Here is a 25,550-nt window from a genome sequence, read left to right as displayed (position 1 = left end):
CCAAGCCTTTCTTCCGTTTGTTCATTTGCTAAAGGAAATGCAAAACGATGCTCCTCGTATGTGCAACAGACTGAAGGACTGATGGTTTATCTGTATCTTCAAGGTGGTCAGTGAATGCAGCACTAAGATAGGAAGGCAACAACACATTGTTTGGGGTAAATATTCATTATTTATGTACATATTGTTTTCAACCTGCTGCTCCCTGGTGGGAGAATAAACATCAGCAAACAGCAGCAAGATGGAACAAAACAGGAATGCCAGATTCTTCTAGAGAAGTCAGGAATTTCAAAAATAAAGTTTCTTCAGTATTGATTGAAAATGTGTGTAAAATTTGAAAAGTTTTAAACCTTTATTTAGTCGGGCCTGATGATTAATAATGCGACAGCAAAATATTTAATTCATTATTACAAAGAAAAACAACAGATTTTCGGCAGTGCATATTCACATTATAAGCATTTATCAGCTCTAACTGTAGATTTAATGACTGAATGATTAAAGGTTGTAGATGTGTGAATTAAACGATCTGAGGACTGATGATGTCATGCGTAGCGAGGCTTCATGGTCATTATTAAATATTGTTATCTTCTCCATGTGAAAGCAGAAACAGACTCATTCAGTTCAGGCTTAAAGTCTGAGATGAAGAGTTCCCATCTGTCATGTTCTGTCAGTTGAATCTGTCTGTGAGCAGAACCTCGACATCCGAAGAGACGGCCAGAAATCCCTGTTAGGAGTTAAGACAAATATAATGAATGCTCCTGATTAACCCTGTAAAACCCACTGCTGCAAAACTACATCAGCATATTTTTAAAATTATTTTCTGTGATTTTTATTTTTTATATATATATATATATATATATATATATATATATATATATATATATATATATATATATATATATATGTTATTATTATTATTATTATTATTATTATTATTATTAATATCATTATTATTATTATTTTAGTTTAATTTATTTTGGTTCATTTTTTCCTGTATTTGGGTCTTACAGTGTTAAAAGTTCCAGTCACATCACAGCGTGTTATTTTATCGATACTGACCTCTTCCATCTTCAGAACTGAATTGACCAGTTGGGCATGTTTCATTCTGGGTAAAATCCAACCTTTACCCAGTTTGTCTGAAACACAAAAGTACATTTCACTGCACATCTAAACTCTGTTTTCATTAAGCTACGCTCCAATATGTCGGATCAGTCTGTATTTATGCAATTTATGCTCATAATCTGAGATAAAATATGTTTTCTATCGATCTGCTTGTTCTAGTTGAAGGATATAAACATTTAATTGCTGTTTTCCAGTTAAATATTAGTTTTAATAGAGCTCTGGGTGACGACTGCAGCAGAAGACAGGGATGAAGGAAACACTAAATGATGTAACTCAGACTCACTGTTCACTTTTGGTAAAACTACCACCTTAATCGCCATCCTCACTGAGCGTTCCAAAGCATCGGTCTGCAAACACACAAACATGCTGTAAAAACGACCAGCAGAAAACCTGATGTGTGTTTATTTTACTGCATTTACCTTAAAGTCTCCCACTTCAGACGCTGCCAGAGTCACAGTAAAGCTGAAAGAAAGCAGGAAAACGTTCTTTAAACTGTAGTTTGAGAGCTGTGGCTCAGTTGTGCACGTTAACACACGATGATGCTCACTTATCCATCGTCACGGAGCCCTTCAGACTTCCACCAGAGATCCACAGTTTGGTGCTGAATTTAGAGTCCTGGATGGAAACAAATCATAAATAAATAAAAATCTGTCGTAAATACAATTTAAAAAACAAATAATAGTGTATATAGAAACCCAAATATAGAAAAAAAAAGCAGAAAAAAAAAAAAAAAAATATATATATATATATATATATATATATATATATATATAGAGAGAGAGAGAGAGAGAGAGAGAGAGAGAGAGAGAGAAAATTGCAAAAAATAAATTAATAAAACAAAAAAAATGTATATAGAAACCCAAATATATATTTAAAAAAATAGCAACAATAAATAAAGCAAAAAATATATATAATCTATCTAAATATAAATATATTAATACATAAATATAAATAATAGAAAATAAAATAAAAAAATAAGCTGATGTTGTATTTTTACAGGGTGGGTTTTACCGGGTTAATTTGGAGCATTAATGATCTTTGGGCTGATCACTGTCTGCAAATTGTCAGAAACAGTCCAGAATAGAAGTTGTGGTTTATGTGAGTGCAAATGGAATATTTTAGATATTTAAATTACAGTCAGGTAAGGAATAAAAAGTGAAAGTCACATTAATGTGTTTCTTTTTGCCCAGATACCAAAGCCACTCACCACACTGAGTTTGAACAGCGGGACCTGGGTGCCGTTGGGCTCAATGGCAAAGGCCTTCACATCGACCTGAGAGCTGAGTTTAGCAGCTCCAGGCTGGAAGGAAAACATCGGAGCCTCTCTGGCGTAAACCTGCAGACTCATCAGCAGACCAGGAAATTTCTTAGGAAGCTGCAGAGAAGGAAAAAAAATGGAAAATTTTTAATTCTGGAAGATTTTATGGGACAGAGTTTAAAGAGTGTCAAGAAAACTGCAGAAGTTGAAATAAATGCCACAGTACATAAGTAGAGAAGCATTTAATGATCTAATGCTGTAAATGTAAAACTACTGATGTAGACAAATTATTATTGACTAGGAAATATAAATTCTGTGGCTCTTATCTGTACATATTCAAATGGTGTCTGTTTATCAATCCTTCCAATAAATAAAAGATGCATTAATCATAATTTTTTTGACTCTTGCAAGGACAAAGATGCTTTAATTTTTATTTTTAATAGTCGACAAGCTCAAATCAGAAAAAAAAAATCTAATTGATGTTTAAGGTGTAAAACTATGTGCAGTGTGAGCTACAACACCATTCAATAATTTCTAAGGATGAGTTCCTGTACCATGCAGTCACAGGAGTGCCATAATAAAAGATAAATCTGTTTAAAAAAAATAAGGAAATAAATGTAAATATAAAGAGGAATAAATAAAATAAATATATAAATTTAAAAAAAAAAGAAGAAGAAGGAAGCAAATGTGCACATATAAAGAGGAATAAATAAAAGAATAAATAAAAAATAAATCTGTTAAAAAATAAGGAAATAAATTTGTAAATATAAAGAGGAATAAATAAATAAATCTGTTAAAAAATAAGGAAATAAATATGCAAATATAAAAAGGAATAAAATAAATAAAAAAATAAATGTGTTAAAAAATACGGAAGTAAATGTGTAAATATAAAGAGAAATAAATAAAAGAAAAAATAAATCTGTTAAAAAGTAAGGAAACAAATGTGTAAATATAAAGAGGAATAAATAAAATAAATAAAAAATAAATGTTTAAAAAATAAGGAAATAAATGTACATATAGAGAGGAATAAAAAAATAAAAAAATAAATCTGTTAAAAAATGAGGAAAAAAGATTTATTTAATTTTAATCTTTTTTACTTATTCCTCTTTATATTTACACATTTATTTCTTTATTTTTTTAACAGATTTATCTTTTTATTATGGCATTCCTGTGATTCCATACTTGGCTTGTTCTTAATCGCGTCTATTTATGTAAAATCTGTGACATAAAACCCTGTGAATTAACACAACTCCTCAGTGTTTCCAGATGTAGTCCAGATATAGAATCACTTACCTGAGGGATGAAGACTCCCATGGAGGTTGTGTTCAGGCGTATCGGACTAATCGAAGGAATCTGCATCAAGGAAACAACAGTTTTTAGTCACACAATGAGTTTTAGAAAGAAAATTATGGAATCTGAATCAGAAGTGAAACTGGATGGACTGTTGGTGGTGTTTTACCCACCATGCTGTCGTTGATGACGATCTGCAGCAGTCCGTCTGAGTAGTATCCATAAGAAGCCGAGTTCAGAGTGAAGTCAGACAGACCCACTGCCAGCATGTAGTCCGGCTGCTCAGGCATGGTGAAGGGCTGGGCCTTAAACGGAGGCTCCTTATGAGATCTGATGCTGTAGAACTCTCCCTTTAAATAAAGAGGCCAATATGATGGACTCCAGCTTCACCAACGGCCATAATAAATCATAGGAGCACTGTACTACGTCTGGGGTCACTTAGAAATGTCCTTGTTTTTGAAAGAAAAGCATTTTTTTCCAATGCAGATAGCATTAAATGAATGATAAATCCAGTGTAGACATTGTTAATGTGGTAAAATTCTAGCTGGAAACAGCTGATTTTTAATGGAATATCTCCATAGGGGTACAGAGGAACATTTCCAGCTACCATCACTCCTGTATTCTAATGCTACATTGTGTTAGCTAATGGTGTTGAAAGGCTCATTGATGATTAGAAAACCCTTGTGCAGTTATGTTAGCACATGGATAAAAGTGGGAGTTTTCATGGAAAACATGAAACTGTCTGGATGACTCTAGACTGTTGAACTATAGTATGGTATATAGACAATTTTTATGTCAGTTTGGAGAAGTTTCAAGGTATTTTGGACCAGTTTAGAGTCAGATTTGACATGTTTTTCCTGTTTTTTAGTGAGTTTGGATTGTTTTTTTGTCATTTTGGATGAGTTTTAAATGAATTTACACAAGTTTTGAGTTATTTAGGACAAATTATGAGTCATTGTGGATGATTCTGGAGCCATTTTAGGCCATTTTTGAGACAATTTGGAGATGTTTTCGTCATTTTGGACAAGTACTGAATCCTTTAAGACAACGTTGCAGTCATTTTAGACAACCTGGACAGGTTTTAAGTTCTTTTGGACCATTTTTGAGATGTTTCAATCAAGTGATTATCATTTTAGACAAACGGTGAGTCATTGTGGACAAATTTGAAGCCATTTTGGACCATTTCAACGTCAGTTCAGGCCAATTTCAAGGTAGTCTGAACCAGTTTTGAGTCATTTTGGACAGTAGCGTACAACTTAGACACAGGTACGTAGTTCGGTATATGTATGTAAGTGTCAGGGTGCTTTCATAATCTGAAATGAATGAATTAAAACTCCCAGTTGTGTGTGTTTGTTCTCACCTTAAGGCCTAGATTCAGTCTTGAAGCATCGATGAGCGGTATGTCGGTTAGAGGAAGGTCAAGACTCAGAACTTCATTCACATCAAAGGAAACTGGACACAATAAAAATAAATTAATACAAAAAATGTATTATGCACTCATAAATTCATTTTAATTAGTTGTATTATTACTTTTGGGCTTTACTTACAACACCTACAAGCTCAAATACTGTTTTAAAGATTTAATATAATGTTCAACGGATGTTTTAAGGACTTATAATAAAAGAAATCATATTATATTAAAAATTAAAAGTTATGTTTTAGCTGCACAGAATTCTTGGAGGACGTAGGGCTACAGATTTTGTTCAACTTTAGCAAAGGAAGAACGTTCTCAGCCAACACTAAATTAACGTTTTAAAGATCTTATCGAGGCCTCAGATGATGGAACGTTTTATTGGGTTGTTTTTTTATATTAACCCTCCTGCTGTCCTCATTTACAGGCACCAAAAAATATTGTTTCCTTGTCTGAAATAAATCCCAAAATTCACCAAAAAAATTCCCCAAATTTATGAAAATTTGCAAAATCTTCAGAAAGAAAATTCCAGTAATTCCTTAAAAGATTCCTTTAAAAGTTTTTTTTTTTTTTTAAATCTCCCAAATTTGGCAAGAAAATTCTTGTAAATATTTTCAAAAAATGAGTAAAAATCTTCCAAAAAATCCTAAAAATATCTAAAGTGATTCCATATATATCAGTAAAACTTCTAATATTGTCTTTAAGAACATTCACAAAAAAATCAACCAAAATCCAGCGAAAATCACTGGATTTTGGTTGATTTTTTTGTGAATGTTCTTCAGAAACATTTTTTTCGCATTTCTTTTTTCCACCAAAAAATGTTCAAAAATTTCCCAAAATGTTGAAAATGTGGACATCAGAAGTTTCACTGTGAAAATATATTTTTTCTCCACATTTCTAAACTTTAAAACGGATCAATTTTGAACCACACGAGGGTTAACACAGGTGGAACATTATATCTGCATATTCTGGGGATGTTGCTGACATATTTCAAAACATTTTGGTATTATTAGGGAATAAATGGTCTCACTATGCGATCAGAAAGCGTTTCTAGATGAACATTCTGGGAACTAAAAGAGAATTTACTAGAATTCTGCAGAATGTTCTTAGAAGGTCATTTACTTTTATTGGCATTATTCATTTATTTTTAGCCATTTCATTAATCTCGTTAATACAGTGACAGCAGTACCGTTCATGGCCTGCAGGTGGCGCTCCAGTTTGTCCACAGATCCGTGCACAGCAGAGCAGATCTGGAGAGCAAAGAAAACAACGTTGTGCCACTGAACATCTTCACAGTATGTTTGACTTGAGCATCATCTGATGATCCTACTGCTGATACATGTCAGAGATGTGAGGAAACACTCACTCCGGACTCGATTTCATTCCTGATTCTACCCTTGAAATAGTGCACGAAAGGCTGGAAGATGAAACTGTGGACAAAAAATTAAAATGCAGAGTTTATATTTTCACATCAGTTGATTTTACTTTGTATTTACACCATCGTTTAAAAGTTTGTGGTCACTTTTTTAAAGTATTTTTGAAAGAAAAGTATTTTGTTTCAATGAAGATACCATTACATGAATGATAAATCCAGTGTAGACATTGTTAATGTGGTAAATGACTATTGTAGCTGGAAACATCTGTTAAAAAAATCCTTTATTCCCACTGCAGTAACTGCCCTGAACAAAATGAAATAAGACACTGAACACTACATCTATCTATCTGTCCATCTGTCCATCCGTCTATCCGTCCGTCTGTCAATCAATCAATCAAACTTTATTGATAGAGCACTTTTCATACAAAAAATGCAACACAAAGTGCTTTACAACATTTAAAACCATTCAAAACAAGAAAACACATCCCTCCCTCAATCCATATATACATATATGCACACAACTGCACAAGCACACACACACACACACACACACACACACACACACACACACACACACACTGTATGTTGCTGCAGTAGGTGAAGGAGACGCTGTCCGTGGTGCTGATTTTGCCTGGACTTGACGTTTGTGCTCGTGCTAGTGGCCCCTGTTCTTATTCATGTGAGAATACATCACAGATGTGAATTGATGCTCCGAGGTCCGAGGTGTTATCGATGTGTAGATTAAAATCACCAGTTATTAAAACTCTGTTGTATTTGTTGTGAATGATTGATAAAAGTTCTGAAAATTCACTGATAAAAAGGCTGGCGTGATGGGGTGGTCTGTATACTGTTAAACAGAGAGTCTGAGTGCTGCTAAAAACAAAGGCATGATGCTCAAATGATGAGTAACTGTTAACTGGTAACCGCCTCCTCTTCTACCCTGTCTGGTGGAGAATAAAAAGTTAAAATTCGGTGGGGAAGCCTCGGTGAGAACAGCAGATGCATCAGTGCCAAGCCATGTCTCTGTCAGGAGAAGACTATAAAATCAGGTCGTTGGTAAGTTTTGTTTAAAAGAGAGCGCACGTTCAGCTCGTGCCAAACGCGCGCTCCTCCTGGCGTTTCAATGGAAACAGAGTTCTTGGTCTGAAAACAGTCCGGGTTTTGTTTGATCTGTTAAAAACAGCAGTTGGGATGTTGTGAGTGATGTTGTCCGGCGTTCCTGTGGGCGGAGGGGAGGTGTGTGAGGTGAGTGGTGAGTGGGCGTGGCTTATGGGCAGTCAGTCAGCTGGTGTTGATTGAATCACATGGAGAATGTTATCAGGTGTGCTGGGGCCAGGTGCTCAAACTGAGCAGTCTGGAGAAGCGCTCGGCACCGCGGGACAGAGTCGGTATGGGCCCGCTGATGAACACCGACTTCCCACAGCTTTTCAGAAGGCTGAAGAGGTCCATAAAATCCTGTTTAGTCAGCTCAGATTGTCGCCGGGCCGTGTTGTTTGTGCCAAGCCTCATCTCCGGGACGAGGATCCAGGATCGTGCCAGGGCAGCGGAGGCTCCCAGAACGCCTCCTCACAGCCTCTAGGAGCCTCCGGCGTGAAGCAGAGGTCGAGGCCCGGGATGACAGCTGCTGATCCGCGACCGCAACCGGAGGGGACGCCGATCCAGCGGAATGCACGGCTGTCTCGGTGTCCAGCAGCGGAGGGGGATCCACCAGGCCGATGGAGCAGGAAGGCGCGGAGGAAACCGCAGGAGCTAAGCTCAGGCTTTCACCACCAGCTGGCCTTTCATCAGTCTGCGACAGAGCCATAAAGCGGTTCCAGAGGGAGAGTGGAGGCGAGACGGATCTGAGTGGGTCTCCTGCCTGCTCCGGATCACTACCTCTGTCCATGAACTGGTGGCTGGGTGTAGAGCAGGATGACGGCCGTGGACAGGAGGGATCCCAGGGTGCCGTGTCCTGGAAGGCCGCAGAGAGAGAGGCAATCCTCATGGACTGCTGGTGGGTCACCTCCATAGTCCTGGCCAGCAGAGCGTCTTTGTCCCTCAGCTCAGCGGAGAGACGGCGAACATCTTCCAGCAGGTCAGCTATCTTTTTATTAGCCTTCCTTTGTGGGTCTTCCCCAGGGTACATGGAGGTAGCCATGTAGCACTGAGATCTATCTATCTATCTATCTATCTATCTATCTATCTATCTATCTATCCATCTATCCATCTATCCATCTATCCATCCATCCATCCATCCATCCATCCATCCATCCATCTAAACGGTTTTTGGCATTTTGGATGAGTTCTTCATCAATGTACACAAGTTTTGATTTATTTGGGACAAATTATGAGTCATTGTGGATGATTTTGGAGCCATTTTAGACCATTTTTGAGACAGTTTGGAGATGTTGTAGTTGAATCCTTTAGGACAGCATTGGAGTTATTTTAGACAACCTGGACAGGTTTTAACTTCTTTTGGACCATTTTTGAGATGTTTCAAATAAGTTATCATTTTAGACAGACACTGAGTCATTGTGGACAAATTTGAAGCGATTTTGGACCATTTCAAAGTCAGTTTAGGCCGATTTCAAGGTAATCAACCAGTTTTGAGTCATTTTGGACAATTATTGAATCATGATTAGAAAACCCTTGTGCAGTTATGCTGGCACATGAATAAAAGTGGGAGTTTTCATGGAAAACATGGAATTGTCTGGATGAGCCCAACCTGTAGAACAGTAGTGTATATCTCTTTCCTACTGTACCTGGCTCCACCATGGAAGTGTATGTTCACATCTCCAACCAGAGCATCGCAGCTGATGCTGGTGATGGACAGATGGCCGTCAGGAGCTTTCCCTAGCTCCACCACAGACGTCACATCCACACCAAACATCACCATATCGAAGGATCCTCCATCGTGTCTGGGAATACACAGCACAGACACAGTTAGTGGTAGGCAGCATTTATTCAGACAACATCTGCTTCTGAAGTCACTGGAACACATGTATGAACTCATAGAAACCACTGGAATAAAACAACTCAGCTAACTGTTCAAGACAGGGGTGTCCAACATGAGGCCTGTGGGCCAAAAGTGGTCCTCCAGAGGGTCCAATCCGGCCCTCAAAGTGTAAAAATTCCACAGAAGACATTAACTGCAGGTTGTAAATTAGTAAAACTATAAATTTAAAATAATTTCTAGACCATGACAAGTTGTTTGGATCATGAAGAAAAATACTAGATTGTTCATTGTTCTTTTGTCGTTTTGTGTCTCATTTTTGTAATATTTTGTTTCGTTTTTGTTGTTTGTTGTCTGATTTTTGTCGTTGTGTTTCTGGTTTTTGTTGTTTTGTGTTTCCTTTTTGTCTCACTTTTATTTTTTTGTCCTATTTTTGTCATTTTATGTTTTGCTTGTTGTTTTGTACATCTTTTTCTTGTTTTGTGTTTTTTGTCTCGCTTGTGTTTGTCTATTTTTTTGTCATTTTGTTTCTCGCTTTTGTCTTTTTTTTGTCCTGTGTGTGTCATTTGTACAATTTTTTTGTCTCATTTTTGTCATTTGCTCATTTTTTGTCACTTTGTAACTTTTAGTCGAATTTGTAGTCTCTTTTTTTGCTTTTTTGTCCTTTTGTGTCTCATTTTTGTCATTTTGTGTTTTCTTGATTCGTTCCTTTGTGCATCTTTTTGTCGTTTGCCCATTTTTTTGTCGCTTTGTAAATTTTCTAATTTTTTGTCTCTTTTTTTGTTTTGTTTCCAGTGGTTTCTCTCATACTTTGTCATTTTTTTCTTGTTTTGCCATTTTGTGTCTCGTTTCTGTAATATTTTGTGTTGTTTTTGGTGGTTTTTTTGTTTTTGTCTGACTTTTGTCGTTTTGATCATAAAGTAAAATACAATATTGTTCAGTTCCAGATAGCTGTGATTGTAATGTGAAATTGTGGTTATTTCTAGGTTATTATGCTGTGATTTTACTTGTCACTGGAGATCAGACTGGACTGGATGTGGAACCTGGACTAAGATGAGTTTGACACCTCTGGTTTAAGACATTACAGACAGTAGTTATTTCAAATTGATCCTCATCGTAATCTAATCTGTTTTTCTCCTTTCTTACTTCCCTTTCTCATTGCTTAGGTAGTTTAATCAGTGTTCACATTTCAACTTGTTTACAGTAAAAGGCTTCATATCTCGCTCTGTAACTCCTAACCACCATCACACCACTTTATTCTTTAAGTCTCCACACTTTAATGTTAAAACAACTGAAGTGCAGATTGCAGAACTTCCCAAATCTATGTTGATCATGAAATGAAACACTTTGAACACTTCCTCATTATGTCTGTAAGCGTAGGCATTCAAATTGCAAAACTTAGAAGGAATCACGCCCTAGAGATGTGATAAACATCTCTCTGAAACCTAACTGGATTTACTGGCCTCATCATCGAGGTGAAACTCACATTGCTCCAAAGCGTGTCCTCCACTCTCCTGCTAGAGCAACATTCAGACCCGAGGAGGACGTTTTAAATCCTGTAGCGTCCTGAAAGAACTGAACGGAAGGCTCAGGAAGGTCGCACTGTTTCACTGCAATGCTGAAACACAAGAAGAGCAAAGATCAGATGAATACTGCTGACTGGACTGACATGATTCCCCCTGTGGTTTATGGTTGTGAACATTTAACCCTGAACTTGAAAAAAACACCTTTATATTCAGGGAAATCAAACCCAATCCTACCCTGATAGCGTGTAGTGAACTTTGCCTATTTTGATGTTGATCTCGCCGCTGATGTCAGGGAGGGTGATGTTCTCCAGCTTCTCCTGGACCAGTCCTGTTCCTGTGTGCTTTCCTGAGAAAAACAGCAGGAAAGTTTCAGTTTTGTTTGAATGAAACTTATTTAATTTACTGAGCATTTATGAAAAATCTCGAGCGGCCTGCAAAGTAACTTATTAACACGCTAGAAAAGGGGAGCTGGAGCTGAATTCTTCCCTTCAAAGTGCAAACAAACTGCCTGTTTAATCAATAAAGGCTCTGATTTAGGCTGTCTGCCGTTTGCTCAACTTTGGGCGTTTGCTCAAAAGTACTTGTTTCAGCTGTGTTTTGCTGGAAGCTGCACAGAGATTTGTGCTCACTGACTCACCATACTGCAGTCCTTTGTTGGTCAGGATGACTTGTATGGCAGGTTTTTGTCCAGATGTGCAGGACAGCAGCATGAGCAGCGCTATCACAGCTGGAAGCATGATGCCAAACAGCAGCTCCACTGCACCGAACACAACGCATGAACGTGAACTAAAGAACTCCTGAGACATCTACAGTTTAGTACAGCATGTCGTTCTCTACACACCTGTCTAGTGGAGTCATGTTTCATACCTGAACTTCAGGGTGACTTTGCCGAGTTGAAAAGCAGCTCCTGAAGCTGGCTCTACACGTCTTCTTGTCACGGCTCCTCGCTGTCGTTTGTCTGCTGAGGCGTTTAGTTTCTGTATCACTGAGAAGTGAAACTGACATCTGACAGGATAGACTGCATTGTTCTGTGGCTCTTTGAGGAACAGGAAGCAAGCTTTTGATTTTATTTATCTGTGGAAATTAAAGTAGTTTGTTGATCTTAAGCACTGATCAAAAGTTAGGGGTCACTTAGAAATGTCCTTATTTTTGAAAGAAAACCCCCATTTTTTTCAATGAAGGTAACATTAAATGAATCATAAATCCAGTCTAGACTGTCTGGGTGACTCTAAACTTTTGAACAGTGGTGTATTTTCATTAAAGTTGTCATAATTTAAAATAATTAAAGAATAATTACATTTTTTTGTGTGTTGAGCCAACATCACTTTTTAGATTCATTCAGAATGACACAAAATGTCCACAGTGACTCAAAAACTTTGCAAAATGACAAATTTTTAACCAAAAATACTTTGAAATGAGATGAAAATTGTCCAGAATGATTTAAAATTTGTCCAAAATGATAGAAAAACAAAACAATGCCCAAAACTGTGACTAATTTAAGCACACATTTCTGCATTAGTTGATATAAAGTTAAATTCAAGGTGAGGTTACTTCATAAAATTTGCTGATTAACTCATTTATCTGAACATATTCGGACAAAAATATCTTTGACTGCAGTGAAAAAGACAATTTATAACTCGGGGTAGTTTGATTGTTGACCATAAACTAGTGTTCAAAGGTTTGGGGTCACTTAGAAATGTCCTTATTGTTGAAAGAAAAGCAGTTTTTTTCCAATGAAGATAGCATTAAATGAATGATAAATCCAGTGTAGACATTGTTAATGTGGTAAATGACTATTGTAGCTGGAAACAGCTGATTTTTAATGGAATATCTCCATAGGGGTACAGAGGAACATTTCCAGCAACCATCACTCCTGTGTTCTAATGCTACATTGTGTTAGCTAATGGTGTTGAAAGGCTCATTGATGATTAGAAAACCATTGTGCAGTTATATTAGCACATGAATAAAAGTGTGAAATTGTCTGGGTGACACCAAACTTCTGAACAGTAGTGTAAATAATTGCTGCAAACTCGCCTAAATCCAATAAAAATGACAGAAATGTTCACATTTGATAGGAGCCGTAATAAATCATGTTGAAGGTTGACTGAAGCCGGTATGCAAAATAAAGAAGTTAATGTACCGACATCCTCATTCTTGGAATAAAATGCGAGCCACGACTGACTGATTTATGAAAAAGAAGTGAGAACTGTGTGTTTGTGTTGAGCTTTGACATGTGAGGAGGGCAGAGGTGTGAGATCTAAACTGAGCTGAACAGTCTTATCACTAGGGCCACATTTTCAGAGCTATTTAAAGTGGAAAAATGCATCCTCTTTCAATGTGCACACAGTCAAAAGAGGAACCTCAGGTCACACTTTTAAGGGAAACTCAGAGTCCAGAACAGCGTGAACGAAAGAGAAAGTTCTTCTTCTCTGGCTGCATTCAGTCAAGTAAGGAAACATTAGAATCACCAGCCATAAAATATTAGATTTATTTTTCTCTTAATTCAACAAATACTCTTTGTCTCACACACCATGATTATGTTCCATTAAATCACAATTAACAAGTTCAATAGGAACAGAATATTAGCAGACACACGTTTTTTTTTCTCCATAGAACACAGTTAGGACCCACTTGCTTGCACTTGAATTCACTTCATCCAGAGCGACACTGGAAACACCAAGAAAACAAACGAGCCAACAAGGACTACTATAGGCAGGAGAATGGAGAGAAAAAGAACCACGAAACCCACAGAAAGAAAAGATCATTTTGTCTGAACCACTACACAGAAGTTATCCATGGTTTATAGAGCGACATCTGATCTGATGGGTGCCTTTTAATTTCTCTTAATGATATCTAGCAGCTCAAAAACCAGTAAGAACATATTCACACTCCATTGTTTCTGCACATATTTCATTCCCCAGTTATAAACATGGACACACTCACGGTTAATTCCATCTCTGCGTGGATTCTGGACAGGATCTTCAACCCCCTCCTGTCATGCAGAGGTTGTGTTCCTGTGTCCAGTTAATAAAACACGTTTTGTGGAATGAGTAGACTACTTTACACTATGACTGTAGAGTTTATTATTGCACATTATCACGAAGGCAAAATAAAAAGATGTACATTTCACACAAATAATCCTCCTCAGGTGGTCAGTGTGATGTTTGGCGTCACGACACCACACTGGCCGGCATTTTATTTATCATTATTTTTTTTGACAGTAAAAGTCATCTCAGTCGTGGATATTGTACCTGAAGGCCTCTATGAGCCCCTCGATCGAGTGAATGAAGCCAGAAATGGCGCAAATGCCTCCAATAACAAAAATGGCAACGTCGAAGAAGACGTGGTGCCACAGCAGGTTCCTCCACTGCAGCTTCAGGTGGAAGAGGCTCGGCAGGAGGAAGCACAGCCCGGCGCCGGTCAGGCTCCCGGTCAGACCCATGAGGAGGGCGAAGTGGGGCACGAACACGGCCATGAGCAGGGTGAAGACCACCAGGCCCACTCGGAGGCCCAGGCCCCAGGACTTCAGCTGGCCACCGGGGCCGTAGCAGTCAGGAAAGAGGGCCCTGCCGCCGTCCTGGAACAGGGACTTCTCCAGAACCTCGACCGCAGCGAAGAAGGGCAGCGGGTAGGACAGCAGCGCCTTGGCCACCAGGAAGAGGTTCACCACGGCCCGGATGGTGGAGGGCAGGTTGTCCGTGATGACCTCTTTGGTGGCGTCGGCCCACGTCAAGTAGGCCACCAGGGCGAAGAGGCCTTTGAGGACGCAGGCCGCGATGTGCGTCCAGTCCATCATGCAGTGGAACTCGCTGGGCTTCTGCATGTTGCCCTCCAGGGAGGGCAGGAAGATCTGGGAGGTGTAGCTGAACACGATGATGCCGATGGAGATGGGGAACTTCTTCACGTCGATGTAGAACTTCACCTTCTCCCACGCCCACTCGCGCGCCCTGGACAGGCAGTAGGCGATGACGAGGACGTTGATGACGAAGTGCGCCAGCGTGCACAGCAGGCTGAACTTGGACACGGCCTTGAGGTTCTTCAGGAACGCGCACGGCAGCAGCGCGGCGGTGGCCACCACGGACCAGGCCTTCTGGGACACCGGGAAGCCCGGGAAGCTGTTGTACATCAGGTTCCCGCTCACCACCACGTACAAGATGCACGTCATCACCAGCTCGATGATCTGAGCCACGTTCACGACGTGACCGCCCAGCGCGGGGAAGCGCGGCGCGCAGCAGGCGTTGGCGATGTCCACGTACGAGTCCCTGACGCGCACTTTGATGCCGTCCTCGTTCTCCTCGTACAGACACGCGATGAGGATCTTGCCGGTGTAGCAGCACACCACGGCGGCGAAGATGATGAGGAAGAGGCCGAGGTAGCCTCCGTGGAGGATGGCGTACGGCAGGCCGAGGACGAACATGCCCTGCGGACAGAGAGGCGGTGAGTGGTAATGGACGAGGCCCAGATCGCAGTGACAGGCCGAGCATCCATCCCGGCAGCAAGAACAAGAACACAGAGCCCAGAGAGCCGCAGCTTACATAAGAACAGCAGCAGATCACAGTTTCACCGTTAAATGGACTCAATCCTCCATTTCACATCACAGCTAAAAACACGTGTGTTCTAAACTGCATCTGTCTGCTGTGTGTATTTCTAGAAATGTTTCTTTGTATGACGCCTTCAAATGCAATCTATTATTATTGTTATGATTATTATTATTATTATAAAAACAAAAATGCAGCAGATTCACGTCACGGTGATTTTCTCCCTCCGTTTAAAAATATTCTGCTCTGTGATCGAATTAAGACATTTAGAAACGAAATTTGAATTTATGTGATGGAGAGGAGATAAGCAGCCCGGGGGTATCTGAGGGGACCAGGGCCTGCCTGCAGCTCCACTGATAAAAAGATTGGAATAAATAAGTCCTGAGGCCCATCACTGCTGCACATTCACCCACACACCGTGAAATCCCAGCATGCATTTAATTAAGATCAAATTCAGCAGCTTTTCAAATCTGAGTTTAATTGTATTCGACAACATTAAACAGGAGCTGCTGTGGGATCATAGTCAACCTCTCTGGATGAACATTTAACGTGTTGAAACGTGAAAACCTTCAAGGTGACTTTAGAGGCCTCATGCAGCAGAGCAGCATTACCTGGATGGCGTTGGTGACGTTCCAGCCAGCTTCCCATGACGTGATTTTCGGTTTGTCCTCATCCAGGGAGCCTCCGGTCTTCAGGGATGAAGGCCTCGGGCCGGTTCCGTCCCTCTGGTAGTGGCTGTCCCCCTCCAGGTCCCCCTCTCCGTCCATGGGTCCCCCTTCCTCCTCTCCTTGAAGGACATCCATCTGCATCCCTTGCCTGTAGTCATAATCCAAGTCGTCGCATTCGGCGAAGCCCAAACCCTCCTCATCCGTGGCGGCCTGGAAGCCCAGCCGGGCGAACACCCCGCTGACCTTGGCCTGGGATTTGTTGGACACCGTGTGGGCCGCGTTGGTCAGCTTGTTGGTGAGCTTGTGTCGGATCAGATGAGCCATCTTTAAAAGAAATTCGTTCTTCGGCTGAAAAAAGATATTAGCGCGTAAAAAGGCGCAGCTGCAGATGCATGCGGGAGGATTTTCTGTTGCTGTCCTTTCTTTACCTGCTACAGTAAAACCATGCCTGGTGCCTCTTCGTGCAGCTGAAGCAGCCTCCTAACGGCTGAATAACCGTCAGATCCAACACAAATCCTCAGCCGCTTCTCTTGGCTTGCTCATCCATATTACTGGAGGAGGAATAAAAAATAAAACCCTCTCTGGCGTCTGTGTCAAAGGAGGAGAAAATAAGATGTCCTCGTTTGTCGTTAAGAGGCGCCGTTTTGCTTTTTTTTTTCCTGTTTATTTTTTTCCACGCAATCATCAGCAGTTTGCGCTCTTCTTTTCTTGTGACAGCGCAGGAATCTCCGCAGCACCCACAGAGAGAGAGAGAGAGAGGGGCGTGCACGTGTCCGCAGAGAGTGCCAGTGTGACGCGCACGGTACAACTGTCACGGGTGGCAGAGAGAGAGAGAGGGGCTGACTGAACGGGGGTTTACCGGTACACCGATCACGGAGCTGACATCATGCATGAATGGAAAGACCAAACGTTTCACCTGCTTTCATTCCAACAGGTCGACTGACACCAAAAATCAACAAACAGCAGCAGAAATCCGCGAAAACAGAACCACAAAACACAACAGAAATATCTATACAACACACGTTTAGATGCACGCACACACTCCGGCACAGTGCGCCACAATCTGCTCATTATTTCTGATTTTTCTCCATTTTAAAATGTTTTTTGTGTGCAACAATCAATTTGCATATTATACTGTACGAGCATGTGACAAAAAACTCCCAAATATTTTGAAATAAACCTTACATTTAAAAAAATCTACCTGCAATCTGCATCTTTTGTTTAAATTAAACGCCATAACAAATGCAGCAAAGATAATTTCGTTCTACGATAAATATCTGGTTTTCCTGAAGGCCTCAGCTGTATTTTAAATTAATCTAAAATGTGTGGAATAAAGAACACATCTCGTGCAGTCAAGAATCTTTATTGTTTTTGTGTTGCCACGCAGAGAAATTTCGTTTGGTGACTCCCAGCTAGAGATAAAAGATACAGGAAAAAAGGCCCACTATACAGAAATAAAATAAAAAAATCCTCAAAAGATATAAATATGTAAACAGAATTAGTGCAGTCCAGTCCAGACTCAGCTCTTCACTGCGCATAGTGAGTCTTTGTGTGGACATCTCTGGGATAAAAACTGTTTTTATGTTCCTATAAATCCAAAAAGGCCTTTTGTTCCACGCTTTGGTTAATATTAAATAAGAATAAAGGAAAATGTTTCTGCACTGACATTCTTGCACTGCACATCTCTGCACTTTTAAACTTTATTTTTATTTTTTCTGTTAAGCCACTTTACCCTCATCTGTCACCCTTGTATATATTGTAAATATTATTACTATTGTTCTATTATTATTTTATTCTTATCACTATGTCTACTGTTACATAAGCTGCTGTAACAATGTAAATTTCCCCTGGAGTGGGGAGAAATAAAGAACTTTATCTTATCTATCTTATCTTATCTTATCAAATTACGCACAAATTAACGCTTTTTGTTTTTCTTTCTGCACGTTTTCAAAAGCAAAAGTCAAAATATTTCGATACGAAATCTGCAGAATTTAACTGAATGGCACCTGCTTGTCTGGATTCCTCACGCATGCACAGATCTTTAGCTCATTTAACATCTGGATTCCAGATGAGCAGGCTGCGGAGTGATGCAACTCGTTGCTCATGTGATGAGCATCCTGCAGCTGGAGAGTCCCGACAGCACCGCGGACCGCTCCTTTTACCGCAAACACGGCAGCAAATGCGCCGATTTTACGCACCGTTCACTTTAATGCAACGTGAAGCGGGTTTAATTCTAAAAAAAAAAATCTCAGGGTGGGGGAATTATTTCAGCTCTGCTCTAATCACCGGGAACACGAAGCACCTCATATCTGTCTCGGTAATCTGCAGTGACACGGCTGAATAAAACTGTCAGGATGTTTTTGCAGGCGGCTTGCAGAACTGGAGCTCAGCGTGGAGGAAAGCTGCCGAAATCACAGCATTTCTCCCTCAGATTCCCTCATTTATGAGCTGAAAATATGCTTAAAAATCTATAGGAATTAAACAAAATTGTGGGGTATTTTTTTCTTGCAAAATCCTAGTGATGCATTTAAAACAATTCGAGCAAATCGGACTATTTTACACGCGAGGTTGCAAGACAAAAAATAAAAACCCATAGCATGGATGTGAGGTCTAAATTTAGCAGCCAGCCAGAGGACAGAGAAAGTTCTGCATATTTTCATGCTTGGCTTGGACTGCTTTTGCCAGCTGCTATTTGCGCTCTGGCCAACGTACTGTTTATTAGTGAGTGTGTGTCATCCGCGTCTGAGGCTGTGTGCGTGCGTGTGTGTGTGCGTGAGGAACGAGGGAGAGTCCTGGAGGCGTTTCTCCCTCCCCCATCACATGCACAATACCCGGGCTAACGCTGGGACTGAGGATCGGCTGCAAATGTCACACACGCGCGCAAAAAATACATATAGGCGATGCAGCTTCATCCTAAATGTGCAAAAAATAAAAATAATAATACTTCCACGTTTAGGGAGATGATGCATGTGGAATAATGCTGCAGAAATATGGAAAAATTACAGAAAAATACAAAATAAAGCAAATTCTTTTTTTTTTCTAAATGGATTTTCAGCCTCTTTTTAAGATGGTTGCTGTGGCGACCAGTTTAGCTTCTAAGGCCACAAAGAGAAGGATTAATTCAGGCTGCGTGTGTGTGAATGAAAGACAGCCAGAGAGGAGTGTATGCTTGCAGCGTGTGTGTGTGTGTGTGTGACGTGCAGCAGCTTATAGCCTCTAACAGCCGTGCAGTGCTGACTGGAAGCAATAATCTCTGATAGTTGCCATGGACACAGTAATTGGACGGGGTGTGTGCACGTTGAGATTTGGGAGAAAAGAGATTTTCTCAGCACAGGTTTTGTCTGAAAGCCTTAACTGAGGAAGAATTGAAAGCATTTTAGCTCTTTTTTCTGTCTGTAACGAATAATAATAGAAATAAAAATATGCAACAGAAAATCAAACAAGCTATAGGAGACAAATCAGAGCTAAAATAGTAAAAATGACAATAAATTAAATGAATAATTAGCTAGATTCAATCAAACAAGAGAACTAGGCAGTTTGAAAATTAAAGAACAAGATTCTGGGTTAAAATTAAACGTAAAAAAAAATAGAGAAAATAGAGAATGAAAGAATTAACCCTCGTGTCGTCCTGCAGGTCAAATTGACCTGTTTCAAATTTGAAAATGTGGGAAAAAAAAACCTATATTTTCACAGTGAAACTTCTGATGTCCACATTTTCAACATTTTGGGGAATTTTTTGAACTTTTTTGGTGAAAAAAAGAAATCCTGAGAATGAGACCCTGTGTCTCAATGAGATTACTTGCATAAATAAAGGCTAAATTAAAAAAAATAATAAAATGTTAAAAAGAAATGTTTCTTTCAGAACATCCACAGAAAAAAATCTGACTGATGTCTACCTTGTTTATGATGTTTAGAATCACCGTAAGAAATAAAAAATCTGTGGAATTTACAGCAAAACCTGGGCAGCTGTTTTGTTTGGCAACCATAGACTTTACTGTTTATCACTGTTAAAAGAGAAAGAAACTAAAATATTGTAAACATTTTGACTGTAATTTGCTTTAGAAATGACGGCTGGAACATACACCTGTTTACAATAAATCATAGAACAACCACTACAGACTGTAAACCTAATTACAGCTCATGATTTCTGTGTGAACTTTTACTGTATTTTATTGCAAAGCTTGAATCTACAGTAACGTACCGACAACTGTGGTCACCAGAAATTCCTGTAAAAAAACACATTATGGGATGCTTTGTTGGGAACCATGAATTTAATGGTTTTTAACTGTTGTTTGTTTGAAGTAAATCACCAAGAAAAAAAGCTGCTATTGTAAACCTGAAACAGCTGAAACATAAACCCATTTATGATAAATTATTTTAAAACAACACACTGTAAACCTAATTAGTCTACCTCTGTGATAAACACAGTACAACTGAATGATATTTTATGATATTTTATTGCAAAACTCAAATTTACAGCAACTTACCAGCAGCTGTGGTTGAAAGAATTTTACTGTAAAAGTGTACAGAATGACCATCCTTGTTTTCTTCAATTTCTTCTTCATTTTAATGCCTGGTACAACTAAAGGTCTATTACCTGAAGAATACAATGAACAGGACTTTAAATGCAGCCGATTCCATAATACTTTATGTCCTATCTGACCTGCTTCAGCTTCATTGTATTCCAGGGTCTATAAGAGGACATTTCATGTCATCAGCAGCACATGCAAAGGTCTAGAGTGGTTTCCTGCTGACATTCAAGCTGTAGCAGAACTCAGAAGCTGTCAGCTCTCATGTAACGCCTAAAACTAAAGAATTATGTGAAGCCACAAAGGCAGCCATCATGAGTGAGAGACAGGTAGCCAAAAAACTGAAGATCTCCAAGACAGCTGTTCATTCCACCAAGAAAAAACAGCCCAACATGGTTCTACTAAACTGCTAGCTGGTCAGGAAACGTCTTTCTACCCACTAGATGATCGTCACTCATCCCTTCCTGTCAGGAATCGTCCTCAGACCTCCAGGGACCTTAAAAATGAGTGGACACTGTGGAGAAATGGGACTTGATGGGCAAGAACAGTTGGAAAGTGACTTGTTGAAGCTGGTCTGAAGTCCCACAGGACAGGAAGAAGCCCTTCATCAAGGAAAGGCAGAGGAAAGCTGGTTACTCTTTGCAGGGATCACAAGGATTGGACTGTTGATAATTGGACTAAGGTTCTCTTCAGGGATGAATCCAGTTTTCAGTTGATGTCCATCCAGTCAACTTACTGGTTAGGAGGAAGCCTGGAGAAGCTACAAACCAGACTGTCTGCCCCTACAGTAAAACATGGGGGTGGATCAGAGACCATCTGGGGTAGTTTCAGTCTGGATGGAACAGGGTGAATGAACCAGGTCATGTCTGGGGCTACTCTAGAAAACAGTCTTCTTCCATCAGCTGGAAAACTCTTTCCTGTCCCCAATGACTGGATTTTCCAACAAGACAAGGTCAGTTAAAGCCCGGATGGAGAACCAGAACATTGGAACCATGCCTTGATCTGCTCAATCACCAGATCTAAATCCAACTGAAAACCCGTGGAAAATCATCAGACACTAAATGGAAAACCACAAGCCCAAAAACAAAGCAGGTTAGTTAGAATTACTGCAACAGGAATGGGCTGCTGTGACAGCAGAACAATGTCAGAAGCTGGTGGAGAGCAGCCAAGATGCATGGATGCAGTCATCAGAAACAATGGTTATGAATCAGTACTAACTCCTGTGTGGATCATGGGACTAAAACAGACAGAAAAGAAAACATGGAATCCTAATAGCTGTTTATATCAGAACAATGCCATAGATACTGATGGAAGAACTGAAGGGATTTTGGTAATTATCTAGAAAACCATGGAAAATGTCTGATATTAGCTCTGAAATTAAACTCTTATGAGCTGTTTTTGTTGTTGTCATTATATTTGTCCAAACAGATGGACCTTTAGTGGTACCATGCATTAAAATGAACAAGAAACTGAAGAAACAAGGGTGGTCTGATCATCTCTCCTTGACTGCATGTGGCTTTACAGTTGGATGGTGCAGATTTTACACCATCACTACGAAAACCACTCCTTTAGCTACTTGTCCATTAGGGATGAATAAACATGAAAAAATAGACACTTGACCTGGTTGATCGAGACAGAAGAGTTCAGACGTGACACAATGATAGTTTCACACTGTCATGATTTTGGAATCTGGAACTTTAAGAGTGTCGTCACCGGTTCCGTGTAACGAATCACATGTTGCTCATCAGGTGATCTTTGTGTAGCAGAAGGATCCTCTCTGCAGCCAGAAAGCAGAAATAAAGCAAAGGTTAGTTTGATGCAATGCTTGAGCATGACTCCTACACACAGAGACAAACTCACAGCCTTCTGCTGTTAAACTGAAGTTCATAGAAGAAACCAGCAGTCTGCAACACAGTTTTACACATTACTTTTACATCTGGTAGCTTCTCTCCTGCTCTCTGTGCTCACATTTACTGCAATCAAGCTGAATTCCCAATAAAGCTGTTAATGAAACATAGCTTTATTGTTGTTGTTGCAGAGTATGGAATAGTGACTGAAACGCAGCCCTTTCTGAATACACGTTAACCAGCAAGCTGCAGCTCTGCACCACTAATCTGCTGATTTTATAAACTCTGTGTTCTCTGGCAAACTCACAAACATATGAGTTAAATCAGCTGTGAATTTTGTGATATTTCCATATAAAATGATCGCCCAGAGGGAAAGTCAGAAGTGATACAAAGTCCTGATTTCACTCACTCATCCATGTCTGTATCAGCTACCTTGAGGTCAGCTGTTTAGCTCCAGTCTGTTAATCACAGATGCAGAGAGAGTCTTCTTCCTGAGTGTGGACAAAAGCAGTTCGTTTAGACGGAGACAGACACATCTCAGCAGCGAGACACCAATATTAGGTCCTCCTCTCTCATCCTACAGTCAGAATACATCTCACACAATCACACAGTCAATGGCATGGAGTGAAAAAGCTTTGCAACTAATGATAGATAAAATATAAATCAACAAACAGCCAATAATAAATGTAAAACAAAAGCAAAAATGCACAAATCGCTTTAAAAGTAGAACGGCCAAAGATTTACTGAAACTCCAATGTTGTTCTAATGAACTTGGGCAGCGTTGTGCAAATATGTGGTGGTTTTTTTTAATTGCTTATCCGTGTATTTTGATAGCAAGTCGACAGAGGTGGAACAAACAAATTGTTAATAAATGTACTCACTGAAAACTGACGATGATGATGAATCTCTGTTGGTCGACCTGGTTCTACGGCTGAAATGTGTTCAGGAGCAAATTAAATGGACTTTAGGTGTTTAACAATTGTTTGGCAACATAAATATTGAGATCTGCTATGGAAAACGAGCATTTAAAGGGACAGAACTGAGGAGGTTCTTGCAATCAACTGCATAGCACACAACACAACCAGCTAGCTAGCTAATGCTAAACAACAACAAAAACGTACATTAGATCAATACTAAACAAAGCTCAAACTCTGTCAACTGCTAAGAGAGACATCTTTAAGCTAACTATCTTACTAGTCTGTGAATTTTATCAGGGCTAGCACCAAACCTCAGAAAAGCTAGTTTAAGCTAGTTATGCTAACCATAACAATCGGTTGCTACGAACCGAGCAAACTGGAAGTAATTTACCGTCTTTATGAAATCCTCAAAACAGCTTTTACACAATCAGAATCATACATTATGGCTGAAATATGTGCTTTTTCTTGAAAACAACTCATCAACCAGCAGTCCGATCATTTCAGCAGCGACAGAAATAGCGGCGAGGATCAAAGGTTAATTTCCGTTTCCGGTTTTCAAAGTAAACAAAAAATAAAATAATACGTTACACCATAGAGTGTATGATAAATAATCTTTATTATACAGTCTATTCATTACACATAACTGATTGTTATTTATTCTACAGCAGCTTTACTAATTAATAAATACATTAATTCAGTTTACTGACAAAAACAATGTCGATATTTGGTTTTATATTGTCATATTCCCAGTGATTCAAGTATTTCCCCCTCAGTATTTAAATTACATACAATAAAGTTGTATAGAACAAAGAACCCTCTTATAAAACGATGTGCAAGGACTACAAAAAGCACAGCTTATCATGTAGTTCCTTAAAAGAGACCAGAACATAAACAGTCAGAAAACTGTGAAAATTTCTGCACATTAATAATAACATTGTGCTGCTTTCAATAAAAAAAAAAATAAGTAACTGCAAATGTCTGTAAAATAATTATATATTTTTCATGGATTAAAATACTGTTAAACAGCACAATTTTACGGCAAAACATTGTAAATAGTAAATTACTGTTTGTAAAAATTACAGTCATCATGTAAATTAATCTTTTTTCCCCTTATTTTGAAAGATACAAGAAGTAAAATGTGCAAAATAGCAGTAATTTGCTGAAAAAAATTACAGTTAAGTTTTATTTTTTACAAGCATTTTTAGACATTTTGATTTGTTAGATGAGGAAAACAGTGATGGTTGAATTTCCTTTAACCATCACATTGTGGTGATAATGTTGTTTTTTAAAAGGTGTGAACAAAGACACCAACCTCCAAGCTCATTTAAAGGCCAAATATTCTTTTACTTGCGCTCCACACTTCATTTTGGCAATTGTACCTTAACCCTGGTGTCGTCTTGCGGGTCAAATCGACCCGTTTTCAAGTTTGAAAACGTGGAAAAAAATATATTTTTACAGTGAATCTTCTGATGTCCACATTTTCAACATTTTTGGGATTTTTTTTAGCATTTTTTGGTAGAAAAAAATGTTTAAAAAATGTTTTCTTTAAGAACACTTGCAAAAAAAATCAACCAAAATCCAACAAATTTCGCTGGATTTTGGTTGATTTTTATGTGAATGTTCTTAAAATATTAGAAGTTTTACTGATATATATGTAATCACTTTAGATATTTTAGGATTTTTTTGGAAGATTTTTACTCATTTTTTGAAAATATTTACAAGAATTTTCTTGTCAAATTTGGGGGATTTTTTTAAAATAAAACTTTTAAGGGAAACTTTTAAGGAATTATTGGAATTTTCTTTTTTTTTTTGCAAATTTTCAGAAATTTGAGGAATTTTTTTGCTGAATTTTTGTATTTTTTCGGACAAGGAAACAATATTTGGTGCCCGTAAATGGAGACAACAGGAGGGTTAAACAAATACTCAATCTGATGACACAGACGTGTAATTTAGAGAATAAACATCCTATGTTACTAAATATGTGCTTTCTGAACACAGTACTGTCTGCACGTTCATTTCATCCACATTAAGCACACACCCTCTCATCAACTGCTGAATTTTTAGAAACACCTTTATTACACACGCTGTCTCATGCATGCGCGCACACACACGCATGCACGCACACACACACACGCATATA

General features: G+C 39.1%; 2 protein-coding genes and 1 long non-coding RNA gene across 4 annotated transcripts; all 3 read right to left on the bottom strand.

The window, feature by feature from the left end:
• Nucleotides 1–146: 146 nt before the first annotated feature.
• Nucleotides 147–11,928, bottom strand: bpifcl (BPI fold containing family C, like). The gene is made up of 16 exons (XM_023264039.3): nt 11,779–11,928; nt 11,549–11,668; nt 11,146–11,257; nt 10,872–11,003; nt 9,195–9,350; nt 6,445–6,508; nt 6,268–6,328; nt 5,028–5,119; nt 3,841–4,017; nt 3,671–3,730; nt 2,327–2,494; nt 1,667–1,734; nt 1,539–1,581; nt 1,403–1,466; nt 1,057–1,133; nt 147–721 (listed from the first exon to the last, which is right to left on the bottom strand). Exons 2-16 carry the CDS (start codon nt 11,646–11,648, stop codon nt 665–667), a joined length of 1,431 nt encoding a protein of 476 aa, XP_023119807.1. The 5' UTR covers nt 11,649–11,668; nt 11,779–11,928; the 3' UTR covers nt 147–664.
• Nucleotides 11,929–13,375: 1,447 nt separating this feature from the next.
• LOC111564461 (vesicular inhibitory amino acid transporter-like) lies at nt 13,376–16,901 on the bottom strand. Its single transcript, XM_023264042.3, has 2 exons — nt 16,061–16,901; nt 13,376–15,331 (listed from the first exon to the last, which is right to left on the bottom strand). The coding sequence occupies exons 1-2, from the start codon at nt 16,439–16,441 to the stop codon at nt 14,144–14,146; spliced, it is 1,569 nt and encodes a 522-aa protein (XP_023119810.1). The 5' UTR covers nt 16,442–16,901; the 3' UTR covers nt 13,376–14,143.
• Nucleotides 16,902–20,555: 3,654 nt separating this feature from the next.
• LOC111564464 (uncharacterized) lies at nt 20,556–23,949 on the bottom strand. 2 transcript variants are annotated; one of them, XR_002745784.3, is made up of 4 exons: nt 23,802–23,949; nt 23,375–23,424; nt 22,903–22,984; nt 20,556–22,423 (listed from the first exon to the last, which is right to left on the bottom strand). It is a non-coding gene; the product is annotated as an uncharacterized LOC111564464 (long non-coding RNA). The 2 variants fall into 2 exon arrangements; XR_004846854.2 differs by having other exon boundaries at nt 23,375–23,949.
• Nucleotides 23,950–25,550: the final 1,601 nt, after the last annotated feature.

The sequence above is a fragment of the Amphiprion ocellaris genome, chromosome 8 (assembly GCF_022539595.1).
Source record: "Amphiprion ocellaris isolate individual 3 ecotype Okinawa chromosome 8, ASM2253959v1, whole genome shotgun sequence".
Lineage (NCBI taxonomy): Eukaryota > Metazoa > Chordata > Actinopteri > Pomacentridae > Amphiprion > Amphiprion ocellaris.
The sequence above is the reverse complement of the archived record's forward strand: the minus strand, read 5'-3'. Positions and strand labels throughout refer to the sequence as shown.